Here is an 18,798-nt window from a genome sequence, read left to right on the forward strand (position 1 = left end):
CCAGTTTTATCTGTACCCGTTAGCACGGCATGCGTACACGGCAGGCGTGCAAGACATAAGAGATGTGTAAGGATCGGGCAAAAAGGACGGCGTGAGAGCCGATTTCACGGGCCCCAGCCACATTTCCCATTTCCGAAAATACACAGGCGACACTATATACGCGTCTGGCGCAAGTGGATTATGCAGCTTTGCACGCACGAGGCAGCATTTCTTCAACAATGTTGCTCTGACACGCATGATTTGCATTGCAGGTTAGTTACTATACCGTTCTGCACCACAATACCGTTCAAGCAATGTTTTTCTTGTTGCTCTGTCACTGCCGAATTACTGCTGTGACCTTTCAAATGCAGTGTGGACGTACTTCTTGTTTATGCCTTCCAGTGACATTGAGACTAACCCGGTGTCTACCATAGACAATAGCCCCGCCACGGTGGTCTAAGTGGTTACGGCGCTCGACTGCTGACCCGAAGGTCGCGGGATCGAATCCCGGCCGCGGCGGCTGCATTTTCGACGGAGGCGAAAATGTTTGAGGCCCGTGTACCTATAGATTCAGGTGCACGTTAAAGGACCCCAGGTGGTAGAATTTCCGGAGCCCTCTACTACGGCGTCTCTCATAATCATATCGTGGTTTTGGGACGTTCAACCCCAGATATTATTATTATCAAGACATAATTGTGTATCTGTGAAAATGGATAAGAATACTTGTCGGTGTCTTATGTCCCAAAACCACGATATGATTATGAGGGACGCCGTAGTGGAACCCTCAGGAAATTTCGACCAACTGGGGTTCTTTAACGTGCCCCTGAATCTAAGTACACGGGCTTCTAGCTTTTCGCCTCCATCGAAAACGCGGCCGCCGCGGCCGTCTGTGAAAATGGACCATTGTGCTCTAAAAGAGGTAAAGATTGAGCTTGGCAAGTTTTGTGAACATTTACTGAGCCAACGAGGCCCACACTCGAAAGTATACCTTTAAAATTCGTGACGTCGCATTGGCGTACCAGCGGGGGTGTCGACGCAGTATTAAAAAGAAAAGAATAACTTTGATTTCCATTCCAATAAAAGACCCATATTATCGGTAAATTAATGAAAATTTAGTTATCAAACTGAATTGCTTAGATGTTTATCTTCAATACAGTCACTGATGAGTTCCCAAGCCAATTGTAGAACTATATATGTGCACCTGCAATAAGTAGCAGTAGTAGCAATAAAACAAAATATTCCTTACAGCGATTCATACACGATTCATACACGATCATTCATACAGCGATTTTAATTTGCCGTTGATGACTATCCATGCGTTTGAAAGGAAATCGCCCAGATACCCCCGAGCATGGTTTGTTAGCCATGTCGCAATATATCAATATCCAGAGGTAAATGAAAACGTATGGCCTTAAAGGTTTCCTTATTAGGTTAGGGCATTGCATACGAACAATCGCGGTGACAGTCGTGTCCGCCAGCTATTGCACTGATGTGTAATAGCTGTGTCCCTTGTGCATGGTTATTTGAAACACTACGAGCACAATTGAAGACTCAAAAAAGTAATATGGTCTCTTGTGGATGGTTATTTAAAACAGCGCATAAACGGGACAAAGAAAAGTACCACACTACACGGGCGCTTTTCCGTGTCCCGTTTATGCATGTGCACCATGCAACAAGAAATGACGGGAATAGTAGTAGTGGTTTGGGGAAAGGAAAGACGCTTATTTCTGCAAACCCACAAGGGAGCACTTTGATCTTAGCCAAAATGCCGAGAAGCAGTGCATCAAGTCGACACGTGTAAATTATGCCAGGAAGAACCAGCCACATTTAAACACATGCAGCGTAACGACAGAGAAAATGGCAGTTACAACAGAGACCCTGTCGTCGAGGCGGGCCGCCGCCCTGCGCAGCTCAGACCTCGGCACTCAGACATGGGCAGTCCAACAAGCCGATGAGGCGGCGTTGAGGCAAGGCCTTGACGTTCCCTCGTGGGTCTCGAGACCTAAGCCCGGGTCGTGTTAAACCTTCCTGGACAATCAAAGTTGCATCCATTCATAATGTCCCCCTCCCCCTTGGACGGTGCGCCGTGCTCCTTATGGGTTGCTGAAGTAAGCGTCTTCCCTTTCCTCAAAAGACGTGAGACAAAATAACAAGGGAGAGAGAGAGAAAGCGAGAAAAGCTCTTTATTGGGAGGCAGAAATTTTTGCGGCGTGCATGTGACAGTTGACCTCCTGCGTTCTGCATAGGGAGAAGAAGAGGTTTAAGAGATTACAAGAGAGAGAAGAGTGTTCGTTATTGGCCGACCACATTCGATAACAATATGTCCCACATCACGATTGGATGGCATCTTCTCTTTAAAAAAAAAAAAGCATATATGCGCTTTTGATCGAGTCATGCGGATGGAACTGTGAAGGAAGAGAAAGCTCTCGACTCCAGCAAGGGTCGCAAAGTGGGATAATAATGTATATGGGGTTTCACGTTCCAAAACTGCGACCGCCGCGGCCGGGATCGAACCCGCGACCGTAGAGTCAGCAGCCGAGCTTCGTAACCACTGTACCAGCGAGCCAGACATCACTGAGCGATGTTCGTGATTTAATGGTATATTACTATCACGAACGAACGGGTAGATAACCATAGTGAAATAAAACAAACACGCCAAGAGGTAAAATGTAGTGAATGGAAACTTGACGTTTTGGGGCCCCTACAGATTCCTTGATCCCAAATAACCATGTGGATAACCATGTAACACAGGCGTAGCCAGGGGGAAGGGCGGGGGAGAAGGGTTGAGGGGGTTCACCCCCCCCCCCTCCCGAAGTGTTTCAATTTTGCATGTGTATATATACACGCACACACGAACATACGTAAAGTATCGTTGAACCTCCCCGAAAAAAAAATTTCTGGCTACGCTACTGCCAGGTAGCGTAGCCAGAACCATGGGTGGAAAAATGCTGGGATAAAATGCGTCCTCCCCCCTCCCCCTCCCCCGCTCTACACACTTAAACGGAATTAAATCCTGGATACGCCCCTGCCTCAATCTGTCTTTAAAAAATAAAATAAAAAGAAGACATAAGCACATTTGGTTGTGCACGCAGCCTGCCCTGCATCTCCTGAAGAGGTTTCGAAAATGACATGCCCCACATTACACATGTGAAATTGGACAAAAATTATTCAAAGGTTGTGGGTTCGGACCTCACCGGCGCAAGTAGTTTTTTTTTCATTCATTTTACCTGATTTACTTTTGTACAATAATTTCGCCGCCGCGGTGGTTTAGTGGTTACGGAGCTTGGCTGCTGACCTGAAGGACGCGGGCTTGATTCCAACGAAATGCTAGAGGCCCGTGCACTGTGCGATTTCCGTGCAGGTTAAAGAACCCAAGGTGGTCGAAACTATCTGAAGCACTCCGCTACAACCTTTCTCACAGCCCTAGACGCTTACCCCCATAGGTCGGCAAAAAGTGTGCAGCTCACTCAGACTCACTCATGAAATATATTTTGCCTTTAGGGCTCACTCGGATTCAGACTCACGAAAATTTTCCTCATACGAGCTCACTTGGACTCAGACTCACAGAAATTTTTCTCAGTCGGCTCACTCGGACTCAAACTCACCGAAACATTGTTCACTCGGACTCACTCAGACTCAGACTCAAGGCTCAATCTGAGTGTGAGTGAGCCTGAGTGAGTCGAGTCATGCGTTCATTAGCGTATAATTAACTTTTTCGACCACAGTGTCAAGGCTCTTTAACATCAATATATCGTATATTGCTCTACTTGGCGCGTTTTCATTTCGTACCTTCAATTACGAGTTATCAATGGATAAACCCAGTAAGGACATTTTTTTATTGAAAGAGATGACTCACACGAGATATTTTTATCACGAACTTCCCGCGTAAGATTTTGCCGGAGGGAAGTCAAACCTCACCCCGCCCCCCTCCGTAACTCACGCCTCTGATCAATAAATATTGAGATGCCGTATGAACGCTAGTGCTTTGAATTATGTGTGAGTAGACGCGAGTATAAACGGGAGTCGTCAGAAGGCTGACAGCAATGCTTAAGTTGAGTAGATAGGACCATAGGTCGGAAAAAAAAAAAAATGCGGAGCTCACTCAGAAATATATTTCGCCCTCAGGGCCCACTCGGACTCAGACTCACAGAAATTTTCCTTATCTGGACTTACTCGGACTCAGATTCACGAAAATATTACTCAGTCTGACTCACTCAGACTCACACTCGCGGCTCAATCTGAGTCTGCGTGAGTTGACTCATGAGTGAGTTTGCCGACCACAAACCAACCAACCTTGATGAAAAATTCGTAAACAGGGTTTGTGTGCATGAAGCCGACGTTTCGACAAGCGGTCTTGTCTTCTTCAAGGCTGCAACAATTAAGGTGCAGCCTTGAAGAAAAGTACGCTTGTCGAAACGTCGGCTTCATGCACACAAACCCTGTTTACGAATTTTTCATCGCAAGCTTTCATCTTCCCCTAAGTCCTGCCCCCCCCCCCCTTTTTTTTTGTAAACCAACCTTCATGTCATAATTACTGCACTTTAAATAAAACTACAAATAATGCCCCCTATGCATTATCTGTCGGCTTCATTAGGTTGCGTATAACTTTTACAAGAAGGAACCGGGGCCCTCGATCTATTCCCTCTCTTTCGCGCATAAAATATTACTCACAATTGTCACAATTACAAACGGTACACTAGCATGAGTTAAGCAACTTGTATTTGAATCGAAAGTACATTTAACCAAATCATTAGGCAAGTACAGCATGCTCAAAAAAAAAATGCAGGCTGAACTTCACCTTTAAAAAACTGTGAACGCATGGTCTGCTTCACATCTCGTTACCCGCGGGTTTCATGGGAAATAGCCCATCAAATGACTTAACAGCGTCAGAAAGCCGCGCATATATGCCAGCCTCCTTCACTCCCAGGTTGAAGTGGGTGTGAATAATGAGATATAAAACGCACCACGAAAGACATTTTATTGAGACCAACAAGGAAGTGAGGTTATCGACAAAGCGTTTGCGAAGAATTTTTTTAGGTTCCCATTCTTCGTGTCGAGAGCAAAAGCCACCGCGAATGCGCAGCAATTTGCAAAAAAAAAAAAAAAAAAAAAAATTCATTCCAAGGACACCAAGCAACCGCACAAGGAAGAGTGGGCCTGCTTGGCAACTGAGATGAGGGTCGACACGGGTCATGGTGCTCACACATATGGCACGCCAGAATTAATAACAGCGAAAGACGAGGACCTTTTATACGGAGCCAGAGAGTAAGATCGTGGATTATTATCGTAAGCACTATAGGCATAGAAAGCCAACATCACACGATTTACATGGCATACGCAAAACAAGCTGCTTTTTTGGTGATCTATGCTCGTTCGGCTGAAATTTAGACGCGTATATCTCGTTGAGGAATGACCGACCTTCAATAGTTTCGCTTCTTCTACAACGAAATCTGAGATTATACCGGTTTCGCTACTGAATAAAAAGTGACGTTTACTGTCACGTACTGGCGTACATAACAGTAAGAGGCACAAAAACGGCTGAGTCAACGGAAATATTGCTTGCAAGGTAAGTGTGAGCAAGGGATCGTCTTGTTCCTAATGCTAATAATTGAGACACGAGTTGTTAAATGTAGACAAGAAACTTTTCTGTGTTGATCGATCATTTCGCGTTTACGGTGCTGCTCAACAAGCTTGTAATAAATCTGCTTTTGACGGATCATCAAAGATTAGCCAAAGCGTCACGGAGAAAACAACGGCACGAAATCACCTTTACGATTTTCGTCAACATTTCGCGAGCGAGGCACCTTCGTGCGTTATTAGAAGGTTGCGCATAAGCGGGCAGCGAAACAAACACGCATGCTACTTACTGTGCTCCGAGACCGAGAACCCTCCATGAAAGAACGCAGCTACGTCGCTGCAACCTTGTAATGAACACTGCAACGTTCCTTCAAGCGAGCAAAACGCAGTCGGCAGTCGACGTCATACAAATGTAAGGAAGATCGCTGTTATGCACCGCTATGTCAACACACGAAACATGCGTGCGGCCATTGCTGCAAATAATGAACGCAGACGAAAAAGTCAGAGACCTATGAAAATATTCTAAAGTTTCAAGAACGATCAGATTGATAATTTCATAAATCGCGTTTTTAAGTTCGATTTTTTTTTTGAGGCATTGAAACTTGGGACTAGCACATTTGCGTTCTACTCACGCCGTTCGTCGTGAGATGGCACCGACTGCGCAAAATCACATGAACATCAACATCAACGCAAACGAGAAAAAAGCGCGCGAAAGTCTTTTCTTTTTTTCGTTTCAATCGTTTATCTCACCGTGTCACCACAGAATACTGTGTCACCGGCGAAGTCAGCTCATTCTGTGGTCTTACTTCACGTAATCTCTGTAAATCGAAACTTGCACACCCCTGGAGTGTTGGTGGTTTAGTTCTACTCGTTCGATAAGCTTTTTTAAAGCTTTTAGGGAACAAACCATGGCGACAGTAGGGTCGTCATCCCAGCATCTTCGGAGGAACACACGCGCAGTCTCCCAGCTTCCAGGCGAAGGCCTCATCAACTATGTGCCGACAGGCATTCCAGATGAAGAGCGACTGCGCATCCTGCTTCGATTGTGCTTTAAGCGCACACTGTTTATGCTGAACGAGGAGATAGACTCTTTTGGAGACATCCATCACGAACTGCTGCATCGATCACGGTCGATGTTCGACGAAGAAGGCAGCGATGGCGCCGCTTTGTCCGAACTTCTGAAACTTACGACTTCTACGGACGAACCTGCTTGCGAAGTTCCCGATGCCATTGTCGCGAAGTACCACAAGCAACTGCAATCCTTGATGGCGGAGTGCAAGCGATGGAGAGAGTTGGCAGCGATGGAAGTGGACCTCGAACTCGAAAAGCAGCCTACCGGCGACAGCGACTCTAAAATGCCAATTTCTCGACAGAAACACTACGACATGCTTGCCGCGAACGCCGAACGTGCCAGGCGTGTTGCTGCTGCATGTGTCGCTAGTAGACGAGCCATGGACAGTGACCACGGCGATGAGGAATCGCCGAGTGAAGACACTTTCGACAACTTTGATGTGTAAAACGACAGAGGCCGTTCCGAAATTCTCGACTCGATGTGTTTGCTGCCATGACTGGTGCCAAGTGGTTAGTCAGGTACCTTTGGTGCAGAAAATTTGTACTGCTACGAAAACGATGTTCGTATGCCACGCGAATGTTTCAGACAGGTGCTCTGCCCTTCACTGTGATCCTTGCTTGCGTTCATGCACATTGTTGTTTAGAGCTGGCATCAGGGTCTGCAAAGCCCAGCTTTTATGTTGCCTTCACCAACGTTTTGTGTTCTTACCTTTCTTGACAGCTGTCACAAAAATAATGTTTGACCAACACCTGAAAAACAAATGTTTTCTCAGTGCCGTGCTTCTCTAATATATGTTAGCTTGTTTCCTAAGCTGGCCACATCAGAAATGTAGAAATGTTGGCACTGAATAAAGCCAGTAGTCTGGAAGGGCACATAAAATACTGGTAATCCTAGCATTATTTGAAGCAAGCCAGTCTTTGAGGCTTGCCTTCTTAAATTAGAGCAAAGAGGAGGAGGAATAAACTTTATTAAGAACCAGCAATTTATGTGCCTTGGCCTAGGCTTCTCACGTGGGGACGTCCAGGTCTTGCCTCTTCGCCGTATTGTTATTCCGAACTGCACTGACTTCCAGCCTTGTTAGACATTACCACTTGCAGCACTATCATTTGTGTTTAATGACAAGATTTCATGACTTTCACTCAATTCAGGGAGCAGCATCTTAAATTTGTTAGTTGTCGTTTTCCTCAAGTTCAGCATTTGTGTAACTAGGCGATGCTTTCATAAGAACACCGTATGCATGCCTGAAAGTGAAAGGAATTGGCACATATGGCTGCTCAGACTTCATTTCTGGATCAGTGATGCAGAAAAGCACGATATGAAAGTGAAAAGATTTAGTCGTTCCAAGTTCAAAATGTTCTATTATATTTAAAAATAGAAAAAAGTGCCCCTATATGAGCAATTAATGTTTTGTTCAGAGCAGTTTTCAGGCAGTGGTGACAGAATTTCATATTAGTGCTACATTACAGTTTGACCTTTGCACCTTTTGGGTTTTATTCATAAAAGTAAATGCCATCGCTTTCATTGACATTTCAATTTCATCTTTAAAGGGATACTGAACAAAATTTTCGCCACCGAGATAAATGGCCCAATTGAAAGATTGGGTGCTGAAATTTGTTGAAACAACCTTCATTTCAGCCAGAAACTAGCAGAAAATAATGAATTTAATGCATTTTTTGCAAATTGGTGCATCTAGCGGCCGCGCCGCGAACTAGAGAGGAAGTGACACGAAATTCGGCGGATACTGACTCGCCAACCGCGCTCGCTGCAAAATCGCTTCCGCGCGTCTCTCTCAAAACGTGTTGTCACGGTCGGGAAAGTGTTCTTGAAAGGAGAGGTGGAGAAAGGGAAGTGCCAGGGCAGGAGAGAGCGTGCCGGTTGCCGCCCTCTTGCTGGAGCGTTCGACGTCATGGCCGTCGACAAGCGCACTGGCGTGCAGCCGCCGCGCTCTCACAATCCACTAAAAATGCGGCCAGCTGCTCGAAATTACGTGAAATGAACGCTGTTTATAGGAACAGTCGTGTCGTCCGAGTCAAATGCAAGTGTTTTCGTAGCTTCTTAAAATTTTTGTTCAGTATCCCTTTAATACGGTATTTCCAGTCCATTCATATTGGCATTCCACACCATTAAAGACACCACAGCACTGATCGCACAATTAAAGGCATGCCAACAACAAAGGCGATTGTGTGAAAAAACCCTAACGTGTAAAAAAGTAATCTGCTGAAATTCAGACAATGAAAGCTGGGTTACGTTTACGTGGTGCTTTTAGTGTTGTGTGCCTTGAGCCAATACAACCCGACAGAAACACACAGAAAGATACCAAATCAAGCATTTTATTGCACACCCACCTTTTTTTTTTTTACAGTGCCATAACACAGAAGCATTATCATTTACATGACATGCCAGTTCGATCAGGGTTCAGCCATAATTTAGTCACAAATCTTGGCCACATGCATTCACATTGCTTGGCCTGTATAAGCACTGATCGACGAGATCTTTCTTTTTTTCTTTTAAAGATAAAAAAAGTTAAACAGTTCAAACAGTACCATGCAATGATTCTGAAGCTGCTCAGAGTTTTCCAGTGCACAGTGTTTAGGAAACTGGATACAGCACTGGTACACTGCATGATGCAAATGTTCTCATGAATAAACATGACCATTCAACTGCTTTGAGTCTACAATGAAAACACCAGGGGGCAGCGACAAGACTACATTACACATTTTCTTGGCTGAGCCTATAATTAATAGTTCCTATGTTATGCTCCGGTTTAATCAATCGCAACAGTCCAAACTGCAGCAATAGCACTTCAAAAGGCCCTTCAGTATACATGGTAACCACACTTTAAAACCTACCATGCAACAAGACTTTTGTTCTCAACAAACAGAAGCCCCGAATATTGATATCCACAAAGCTGCTGTTAGCAGTTATGGCAAAGGGGAAAAGCCTCGCAAAGATGAGTCCTTTTGTCAAACTGTTGGCTGTTGCGCAAGCTTTTCCTTGTTCGGCCCTTGTTGATGAATTCCAAGTCTTGCACCTAACCATCTACCCTTCAACTTGTTCACATTTGTAACAGCTTTAGTAGACAAAAGCAAGCAGGCACTCTTGATTAGTTTTGCTACACACAGGCTTCTTTCATTAGCTGCAATTCTGAACATTTGTACGCAGGGGTGTGCCCCATCAAGCATGCATCAAGGATACCTTATGCACCGAAGTGCAAGCCTCTCTTGGTATGGATGGGCCTGACAATTGTCACATGTTGACGGCCGCTTGCAAAGGTGCATTCCACTACACCAAACACCGTCATTCCACAAGAAAGGAACTCAAGATAAGCTCAGTGCTATGACAAAGCCATTTAATTCCTTGCCGAGTAGAAAAAGAGCAATACCAATGCACTGCCAAAATTCAAGTCTGAATTTCTTGCCCAAGCAGCCGTTTTAGCAAAGTTTATTACATAGCTCTCGCATCCATGTAGCTAACACTGCTTACGAGCACTCTTTCTCAAGCCCAAGCAAAAATATTGCTTCCTTTAATTTCCTATGCACAGATCGATTTTTTTAGATAGAAGTATGGACCCCTGTACCACCTACAATAAAATCAGATTATGTGCACAAAAAAATACACAAGAAATGTATACTAATTTCAACAGTCAATTCTTCGAAAACGCTTTTATGAGAAATTATTTTGCTTCTCTTTTTCTGCCCAGGTTTAGACAATTACCAGTTAAGGGGCCTAAGAGTGACAATCGTTTAAAGGTGTTCCTGTCATATTTATAACGAACCTCATTAAGGGGCAATCAACCATTCTGAGCAAATGCTTTTACATTTGCAAACTCAGAGGTAATATAGAGTCTATGAATGATCTAGATTATTAAATTTGTAAAGAAGATTGGATCTAGAGCTACAGGAAAACAAGAAAAGGAACTCAAACAAGAAGGTGGTCACTTGAATTATCTGTACTGCTACTTTACTAGCTTAGCTAATGTACCTAATTAGCCTTTCTCAAGTGAAAGTGTCCTAGAAAAATCAGTTTCTGTAATGTCAAATGGTGCTGATATGAAAGCAGGCATGGTGGCAGCAATGCATGTGCCAGTATAATGTGAATATTTAATTTGCTCAGTTCCAATGCATTCCCATTCACTCCTCCACATGATAACATGGGTGATAACAATGGTGGGCACCAATGAAGCCAAAGAAGAAAAGCAAAAAGGAGTGAAACTGGCAATTAATTGCACTTTACTCTGGCCTGCACATCTCTTTGCAAGAAATGTTTTTAGTTACAGTGCTTATGAGGCCTTACTACAAACCATTTGTGCCTGTTTTTCCTTACTTTTTACTACAGGTGTGTAGTTTCTCATTGTTATGGCGATGATCATAAAGTGCCGGCAGGTATTGTCCAGGTTTGACACAGCTGCAAGCACAACTTTCGGAAGGCAAACAAGCGGCTAGCGGGAAGTTTGCAAATTAGTTGCATGCTTGAGGTTCCTCATCTTGAGTGCCCAAGACACAGTGAACTGTCTAAAGCTATGTGCATAAGGGGCCTTGACAAATGGCTTAAAGAAACCACTTTTCAAAAGCAGCTGCTCAGATGGGCACTGAACCTATGACATTAGGTTTCATAGCAATTAATCACCTGAATCACTGACACAGTACAATACAGTAAGTCTTAGTATGCACAATTGTAGTTAGCTGCCCTCCAGCATGAAAAAAAAAGGAAAGGTTACGGTATTGTCATAACTAACACGGATTCTTCGAATAAAAATTAGGTATTCTATTTCCAGAAGCTCTGGTTTCATCACAAATATGACACCCATACCTAGACAGTTATTGTAAGAAGATGGGCACTTTAAACATGCAAAGCGAATGCACTCTCAGTCCTGGGCTACAAGTACACCACAAACACACAAGTCCACCACTGAATGAAGGTGTTTTTCAGTGTAAAAATACGTATAAAAGGATTCACACACACACACACAGGTGCAATCTTCTACATACCTCGGTGCTGCTGCTACAGGCCACACACTAATAAAACCACAGGCTGTGTGGACACTTCTACCATGACCTGAATACAGGAGTAGGAACAACCTCGGGAAGCTCAACAATATTCACTGTTTTAGATTCCATTATGTATCTTCTAGTGCTTCATGTTTAGTTGAGCTACAGACAGCCTCCATTCTAAAAAAGTAGCCGTGCTTTTCAAAATGCAATGGTGAAGGAGGCCACAAGTGCACTCTAATGGCTCACATGGAATGAGTCGAAACAACTAAGTTATTACTAAGTGCAGCTGTCATCAAGCATATGTAATGAAAGCATTAAAACAGAGAAAATTAATGGCCTTTCCATTCATTTTGAAGGAAAGAGCAGCAAGTTTTTCATACCTTTGACTCAGGGTCTGCTTAACACAAATAGCATAACTTCTTACTCCAGCTGAGTGCAGAAACGCGCTTCGCTCGCACGCGCAAGAGCTACATCATCAGTGATAATTGGCTAACTGCTGTCGCTCACAATTTATGGGAAGCAAAAACAAGGCAAGTTATCCTGATAACTTGTGCTTCAATAGGAAAGCACCTCGAGATACAGTACTTTACATGTAATTAAATATTACTCCCCCATACACTCTCCATTTGTTGAACTATTCGAGAATTTTAGCCCGGGACAATAAAAAAAATGGACTGGCAAATACGCAAAAAGTAAAATGCATGGAGAGAGATGAAGTGATAAGGGGCACAGGCATGTGTATGTCTATCATCTTCCTTTCTGTACATGTTCTTTGCACCACTACATCAGTTTCATCATCAGGCTGTGTTAGCTACCCCATGCTTTCACACAGGACACAACACGACCCGTACATGGATAGTGAGCCTGGTAATTATAAAAATTTTTTTCACGACACAACTTTCAAGAGCTTAGAAAGCAGGCAGGAAAAACAGTAAGAAAAATACTTTTGAGACCATCTCACTGCAATATCACTCATAATTCTTGATAACACTACATTTAACTTCAATCAGTTCAATATAAAAAAAGAGCATTTCAAACTATGTTGTGTTATTATCATTTATGTAATTGTGCAGAACATATTTTTATACCAAGCGAAAAGAAATTGTACGAGATTTCAGGACGTAAAGCAGCCTCGCAAACATAACACACAATGTTAAAATATTTTAAAAAACTTGCATTTGTCCCAAAATGTGGTACAGAAGGTAGGTACCGTAGTTATACCGTTTACAAAGCTATAGTGTCAAACATAATTTTGGCCCTAAATAATTTTCCGACAAGTACAGTAGTTCTGTTATGGGCTGGATACAACTCATGCCCCCATAATATACGACCTTGAATTTAAAACCACACAGATGTGAGCCTATTTACGTTAATCACATAACTATGTAAAAAAAGTCTGGCATCAAGCTGAACCCTAAATTTTAAATAATTATATGGCATGTGGTGCACTGCTGACTAGTGTTGCCAACCATCCCAAATTTAGGCGACATTCCCGAATTTTCACTAAAAGTCCAAGTCTACATTTGATCCATTCAGAACGGTCCAATGTCCTGCCTTTTGCTTTTTTTCGCCTGAAAAACTATAAATAACCCGTACCTTTTACAACGGCAATTCTTCTCAGCTGTTGTATTGTCATTAACACAAAAAGGTTTCGCTCTTGACATTTTAGTTTTGTTATAGGCCTGAACAGTTCACAGTACCTCAATCTGCACTGAGAGTTGCATCAGACAGCCCTGCTGCACTTTTCTTGATGTAAATTGCGACACGGTAGGACTGAAAACCTTTCGTCCAAATTTCTTACACACACACACTGGTGGCACCTGATATTGATAGAATCACAGCTAGCACCCTCCTCCTCAATCCTGACTTCATCCATACAAAAGTTGGCAGCCCTACTCTCAACCAATATGAAACTTAAGTAGACTAAACTGTATGGTTTCTTTAGAGTAGAATGCACAAAAAAAAGTTACTCAGCACTGTACTGTAGTCAGGCAATGACTATGTCTAGGTATTCAGAAGTTTTGCAGAACAAGAAGTAAATAGTAAACACAATGTAAATTAAGTACATATGTATATTTTTAACAAAAGCAGAGTACATACACATCGGTACGATTGCATACACAAAAGCACTTTTGAAGTTGCTCGCCATAATAAAAAAAACTGCAAATGAACAAAAACAGCTGCAATGCAGCAATTATCACATAATCACAGTATTAATCACAAGAAACACATCTGCAATCAGATTAAGTAAATCATCTAGTGGAGTTTTTGGTAAAGAAGTACATGTGGTGGTTCACTAGGTAGTAAAGCTCTTCACAGCGATTGGTCACAAAACCCAAAAACAGACATGAACATTGCAAATGATCTTGAACGCTAATTTTAGAGCATAATAAACGTGCACAGCACGAGAGATGCTAATGCCATGCTAACGATGCATCAGCATGGTAGTGTAGCCTTATACCAATGTGCTGTAAATGCTCAACCAAAGTTCTAATCAATACTACTTGAGCAGGAACTACAGACAAGCTGTAGTAAATGGTACTAAATCATTTCAGTGCGAATCTAGCTCCTGTTTAAGAGCTCTGTATTACAATAAAAATACAGACCGTTGCATGTTTACAGGCACAAGCACTGGATGATGCCTTATGCAGGAAATGCTTTCCAGCTTCCACACTTAGATTTGAGATAGGTTCGTTCTGAGATAACGCGGATACAGTACTATCTTGCTGGTTCATTCCTAGCAGATATGTCCAACTCATAAGGACACTGAAGCCTGGATTAACAGCATGTTTGCACATGCCTCCTGACTGCTGTCTTATACCTGTAATACAGTAAAAAAAATTGCTTTAGAGTGGCTTTGCTTTACAGCCATAGCACTGTGCAAGTCTTTCTTACATTTTGGATTCGCCTACCACTCAGTGAGAAATGGAAGAAGTGGCAATAAGTGTTATGGCGTGCTTCCAAGTACTAGCCACTGCTGCAAGCATACTTCAACTCGGTATCAGCAAGATACAAAAAAGCTAGCACAGTGCTATCACTCTGGTCCCTCATACTTAAAGTGAGCTATCTCAAATCAGAGGGTAACCTGCAGACACCGGTGTAAAGCACAGCCCACTGCTTCCATGCTCCATGCAAACATGTGGCAGTCTGTACAGCAGATAAGGAAATGATCGCGAAATTGAAATATAGAAGACAGAGCTATGAAAGAAATGGTTCAACAATGAATTGATAAAAGCATGATACTAAGATCAAGTGTCTTTCAGTCTTCTAGGCCTGACTAGGTGTTGTAGGGGAAAAAAAAGAGCAGGCAGCTGACAGGCTGCAGGGAAATTAGGTCACATCTACTCTACAAATTTCTTGACTAGCTGGAGTCACAGCCAGGAACAGCAATAAAAATATTCACTATGTTTATGCAAAGTTAAAAAGCAAATAAAAAAAGACAAAACAGTCCATTCTGAAATATTGAATATGGCTGACTGTATATTGTAAATGGAAAAAGATTGTTGATAAACTTTTTTTTTTACCATACACTGAAAAAAACATATTTCACTAACGTGTCAATGGTTAGGAAATGTTAACAAAAACAAATAACAAAAAATGTAAGTTGTTCTTAAACTGCCAACTAATAGTGGCATAATAAACTGCTTTACCATGTAGTAAAGTGCACTGTGATAAAAGATATATGTACATATACACTTCCAACAAAATCTCAAGCTTAACAAAAACAAAGTCAACATGAAGCCAGCCAAGTTGAAAACTATTGTGCAGTCATTCTGTCCCAGTTAGTGAGTGTGCACTTAGAAACACACATGCTAATTGTATGTACGTGTACATACAATTAACGAATCTACTTGAAGTACAAGAGACTAAAACTTGTTGAGTTTGTCAGTCCTCACTTAAGCCAAGATCGTTAAACTGAACATTCATGTGTCCATGACATCTGTGGTAGCAAAGGTCATGAATAAATAAAGGGACACATCTATAAAATGCCAGTAGTTTTCACAAATACGCGTACCAAAAGTGAGCAATAATATTAAACAGCCGCATTTGTCTGCCCGAATTTACACAATAAAAATATCATGCAAAGTCTGTTCCTCAGCTTCTGATTGAGTACTACTACTACTGTCCATGTTTCCGCCACCTAAATCTCACGATATGCATATGCCACATATATGTTCCACTTCACTTCAGCAGGATATAGTGTAAGCTCGAAAACACCAAAGTGATTTCACGTCTAGGACCCTACTCCACAACATTGCACAATCAAAGGCTAGTGCATTCACCAATTGCACTGCCTTAACCAACAGCAAACAACAAGCACTGCACAAGGATATAAAAGTTATTGTGACATTGCATATTTAGCAGCCAACATCACACAGTACACAAATCTCATACGCTACAAATGCTTTAAAAAAAAAGCGTGCAAGATTGTTTTCGCGCAGTGCAAAAATGATCGCAAGCATTTTTGTGGAAGGTCACCTTTGCTATGGTGACCTCATCTGTCTCATCGTGTTGGCTGAAATGCACACCCCAGAAGGCTTTCCTCGTACACTGTAGTATGCATAAGTTAATTTGAGAGTTAAAGGCATGATGACCCTGACAGTTCAAAGCAGTAGTGCCTCAGCACCTCCATAGTGCATGCTGGTAATCAATCCCCAGGCCGGATACGGCACAGCATGGTACCAACCAGCTCCACGAGGCACAGAAGCCAGACACTGAACTACACTTTGGTCTTGCAGCTCGCCATGCACACTTGTTTGAAGTATTTCGGCACTCCTCCCTTACGTGTGCGCTTAAATGCTGTGCTAACGCAGCTGCATAGGCACTGCCTAGTTCTTAGGCATAGAGTAAACCACTACAATGCTGAGGAAGCACATGTGAAGGTTGCAAAACATCTCTCTCTTCTAAAGCAAGTGCAGATAACAGAATGTGGCAGTGAAGTCGGGACACCATTAGTGTGTACAAGCCAGGCCCATTACTCAAGCATGAGCTGTTCAGGTCAGAAACGGCTACACCTTCCCATGGCGCTCACCTCCCTGCCACATGGAGTTGCCCTGCTTACAGGCTTTTTAGGACGGGTGGCAAAAAAGACATGCATAGCACACCAACATGAAAATACGACTCTTGTGTCTTACGAGGCTTTGCCTACATGGTGGCTAAAAATATATTCTGAATAGACAGCATAGGCTGTAGCTCTGTTTCATCAGATTCCAATCCTCCAGGCTCCTCTAGCTACGTCAAAATTTGCCAAAAGACCTGAAAATGCTTCTGCACTGATACATGTATACCAGTGCTGAAGTAGTTAAGTTGTTTATTAATGTGAGTGGAAACTTATGATGTTCCCTGCTGCTGCGTGCTATAAAAGGTGTGAGACCCTCGTCAAGCGTTACACACTTTTTGTCTCGCACCTTCCATCATCCCCTGTAACAGCGAGAAATAAATATCATTACAACATTTTACATCAATGCAGTTTCCATTACTAGAGTAGCTGACTAACTGCTTGGACTTCAAATGTTCCAACCTCATCAATTTTCTTACTTCTTTTTTTTCAGTTTGTAGAAGCACTGCTGTAGGTTCCATAGGTCCAGCATATGACATTTGAAATTTTAAAATATGAATGTAACTGTTGCTAATATTTAGTCCAGCTGCATTTTCTACAGTAGGGCAATTTGTCTGCCACATTTCAAAACACTGTTTGGCTGCTAAGCCTAATGGCAAAGTTATTACGACGAAATCAACATTCAATGCAGAAACTATTCATTGTCTGCTACATCAAGATCTTGACTACATTTGTAGAGGTTGCGCTCAAGCTATGCGAGCTGGAATCTTTATTACAGAGAGTGAACCATCTGCTACCACACTGCACTCAGGAAATCAACCACACCCTCAGGAAATCAAGCCGCCTATGTAATGCGCTTGCACAGTCAGCTTGCAGTGTGTTGGCTTACAAAAAATGCTATGCTTGCCTGCAGCCAGTCACTAGCAGAAAAATTCATGTGCATGCTCAAAGGGCACAATGGAGAAACACTGTGCATCATGATAAGCTCACGAATGAATTTGTGGACTGTCACTCACAGTGGACGGGTAGGTCATAATTTTTGCACTTTGCCACATCATGGTGGTATGCATCAAATAGTGTGTCACAGTAACGAAGAAATATGATATCAGAGGTTTCAATTATGGAGAAGTAGTGGGGAGGGGGGCCTTGCACCCTCCACTTGCACCAAGCTCATGCATAACTTGAAACAATATTTCAGTTAACGTTGCCATTTGAAAGAATGCCCATTTATCGTATATGGGTCGTTTCTGAAGGGGATTTGACATATTCGATACTGATGAAACATATCGATACTGATCTGCAGAATGACTCAAATCTGGACTACTATTCTGAAATATGGAGTTTTCGTTCCACGGTTTTCGTTCCACGGGAGAGAGGGGGCTCAAAATTTCTCGAAATTTTTCAATTTTGCATGTCTATATATACATGCACACATAGAAATGCACGCGCGAACATACATAAAGTATGGTTGAACTTTCCCTTACCGCCGCCTTCCTTCCTTCCTCCCCCCCCCCCCCCCCCCTCCAAAATAATTTCTGACTATGCCCTTGACGCATGGGATGGACCACCAAAAAATGCTTGAGACCAGTCAGGTCTGTGTAGTTCATCACCATGCTTGTTACAAAAATAAATATATACGGGTTGAAGATTGTCATGTGCGGGTCGGGCCGCTAGTGAGCCGCGTGCCACGTGTTTGAGACCTCTGCACTAAAGCATATCATTCTTTAGTGCAAAATAAAACAGAAAGTGCATTAACGAAATTTCTGACTGCTACAGATTGAAATGCACAAAAGAATCGACTTTTTTCATTTAAATTCATTTTTCTGACTGACAGGCTTTCCAGATATTCCTTGCAGTTTCCTTCAGGTCCAAGCAATCAGTCAGTTACAGTACTTCTAACTGTGACCTGTGGAAATACAGGCTCAATATACGATGACAGTTGATCTTTGATTGGTGATTATAATGGCAACCCCTATCGCAGTTGTACAGTCAACTGCACTGAAGGCCGAGTCAATCGCCATCGTACCTAAATTGGTAAGTCACAAACAAGAAAAACAACAAAACTTAGGATTGCGTGAAGAATAGCAATAATATAATTGAATGTCATTTGAATGCAGTGC

The 18,798-nt window shown here is 42.6% G+C and overlaps 1 protein-coding gene across 1 annotated transcript in view; it reads right to left on the reverse strand.

Annotated features, from left to right (window-relative positions):
• Positions 1 to 5,992, reverse strand: part of LOC119396750 (uncharacterized) — a 296,740-nt gene extending 290,748 nt beyond the window's left edge. Inside the window, exon 1 of the mRNA XM_037664059.2 lies at positions 5,847 to 5,992. Within this exon, the coding sequence (XP_037519987.1) occupies positions 5,847 to 5,873 (27 nt within the window). The 5' untranslated portion in view covers positions 5,874 to 5,992. The remainder of the gene's footprint in view (positions 1 to 5,846) is intronic.
• Positions 5,993 to 18,798: the final 12,806 nt, after the last annotated feature.

Source organism: Rhipicephalus sanguineus, chromosome 1, assembly GCF_013339695.2.
Source record: "Rhipicephalus sanguineus isolate Rsan-2018 chromosome 1, BIME_Rsan_1.4, whole genome shotgun sequence".
Taxonomy (NCBI): domain Eukaryota; kingdom Metazoa; phylum Arthropoda; class Arachnida; order Ixodida; family Ixodidae; genus Rhipicephalus; species Rhipicephalus sanguineus.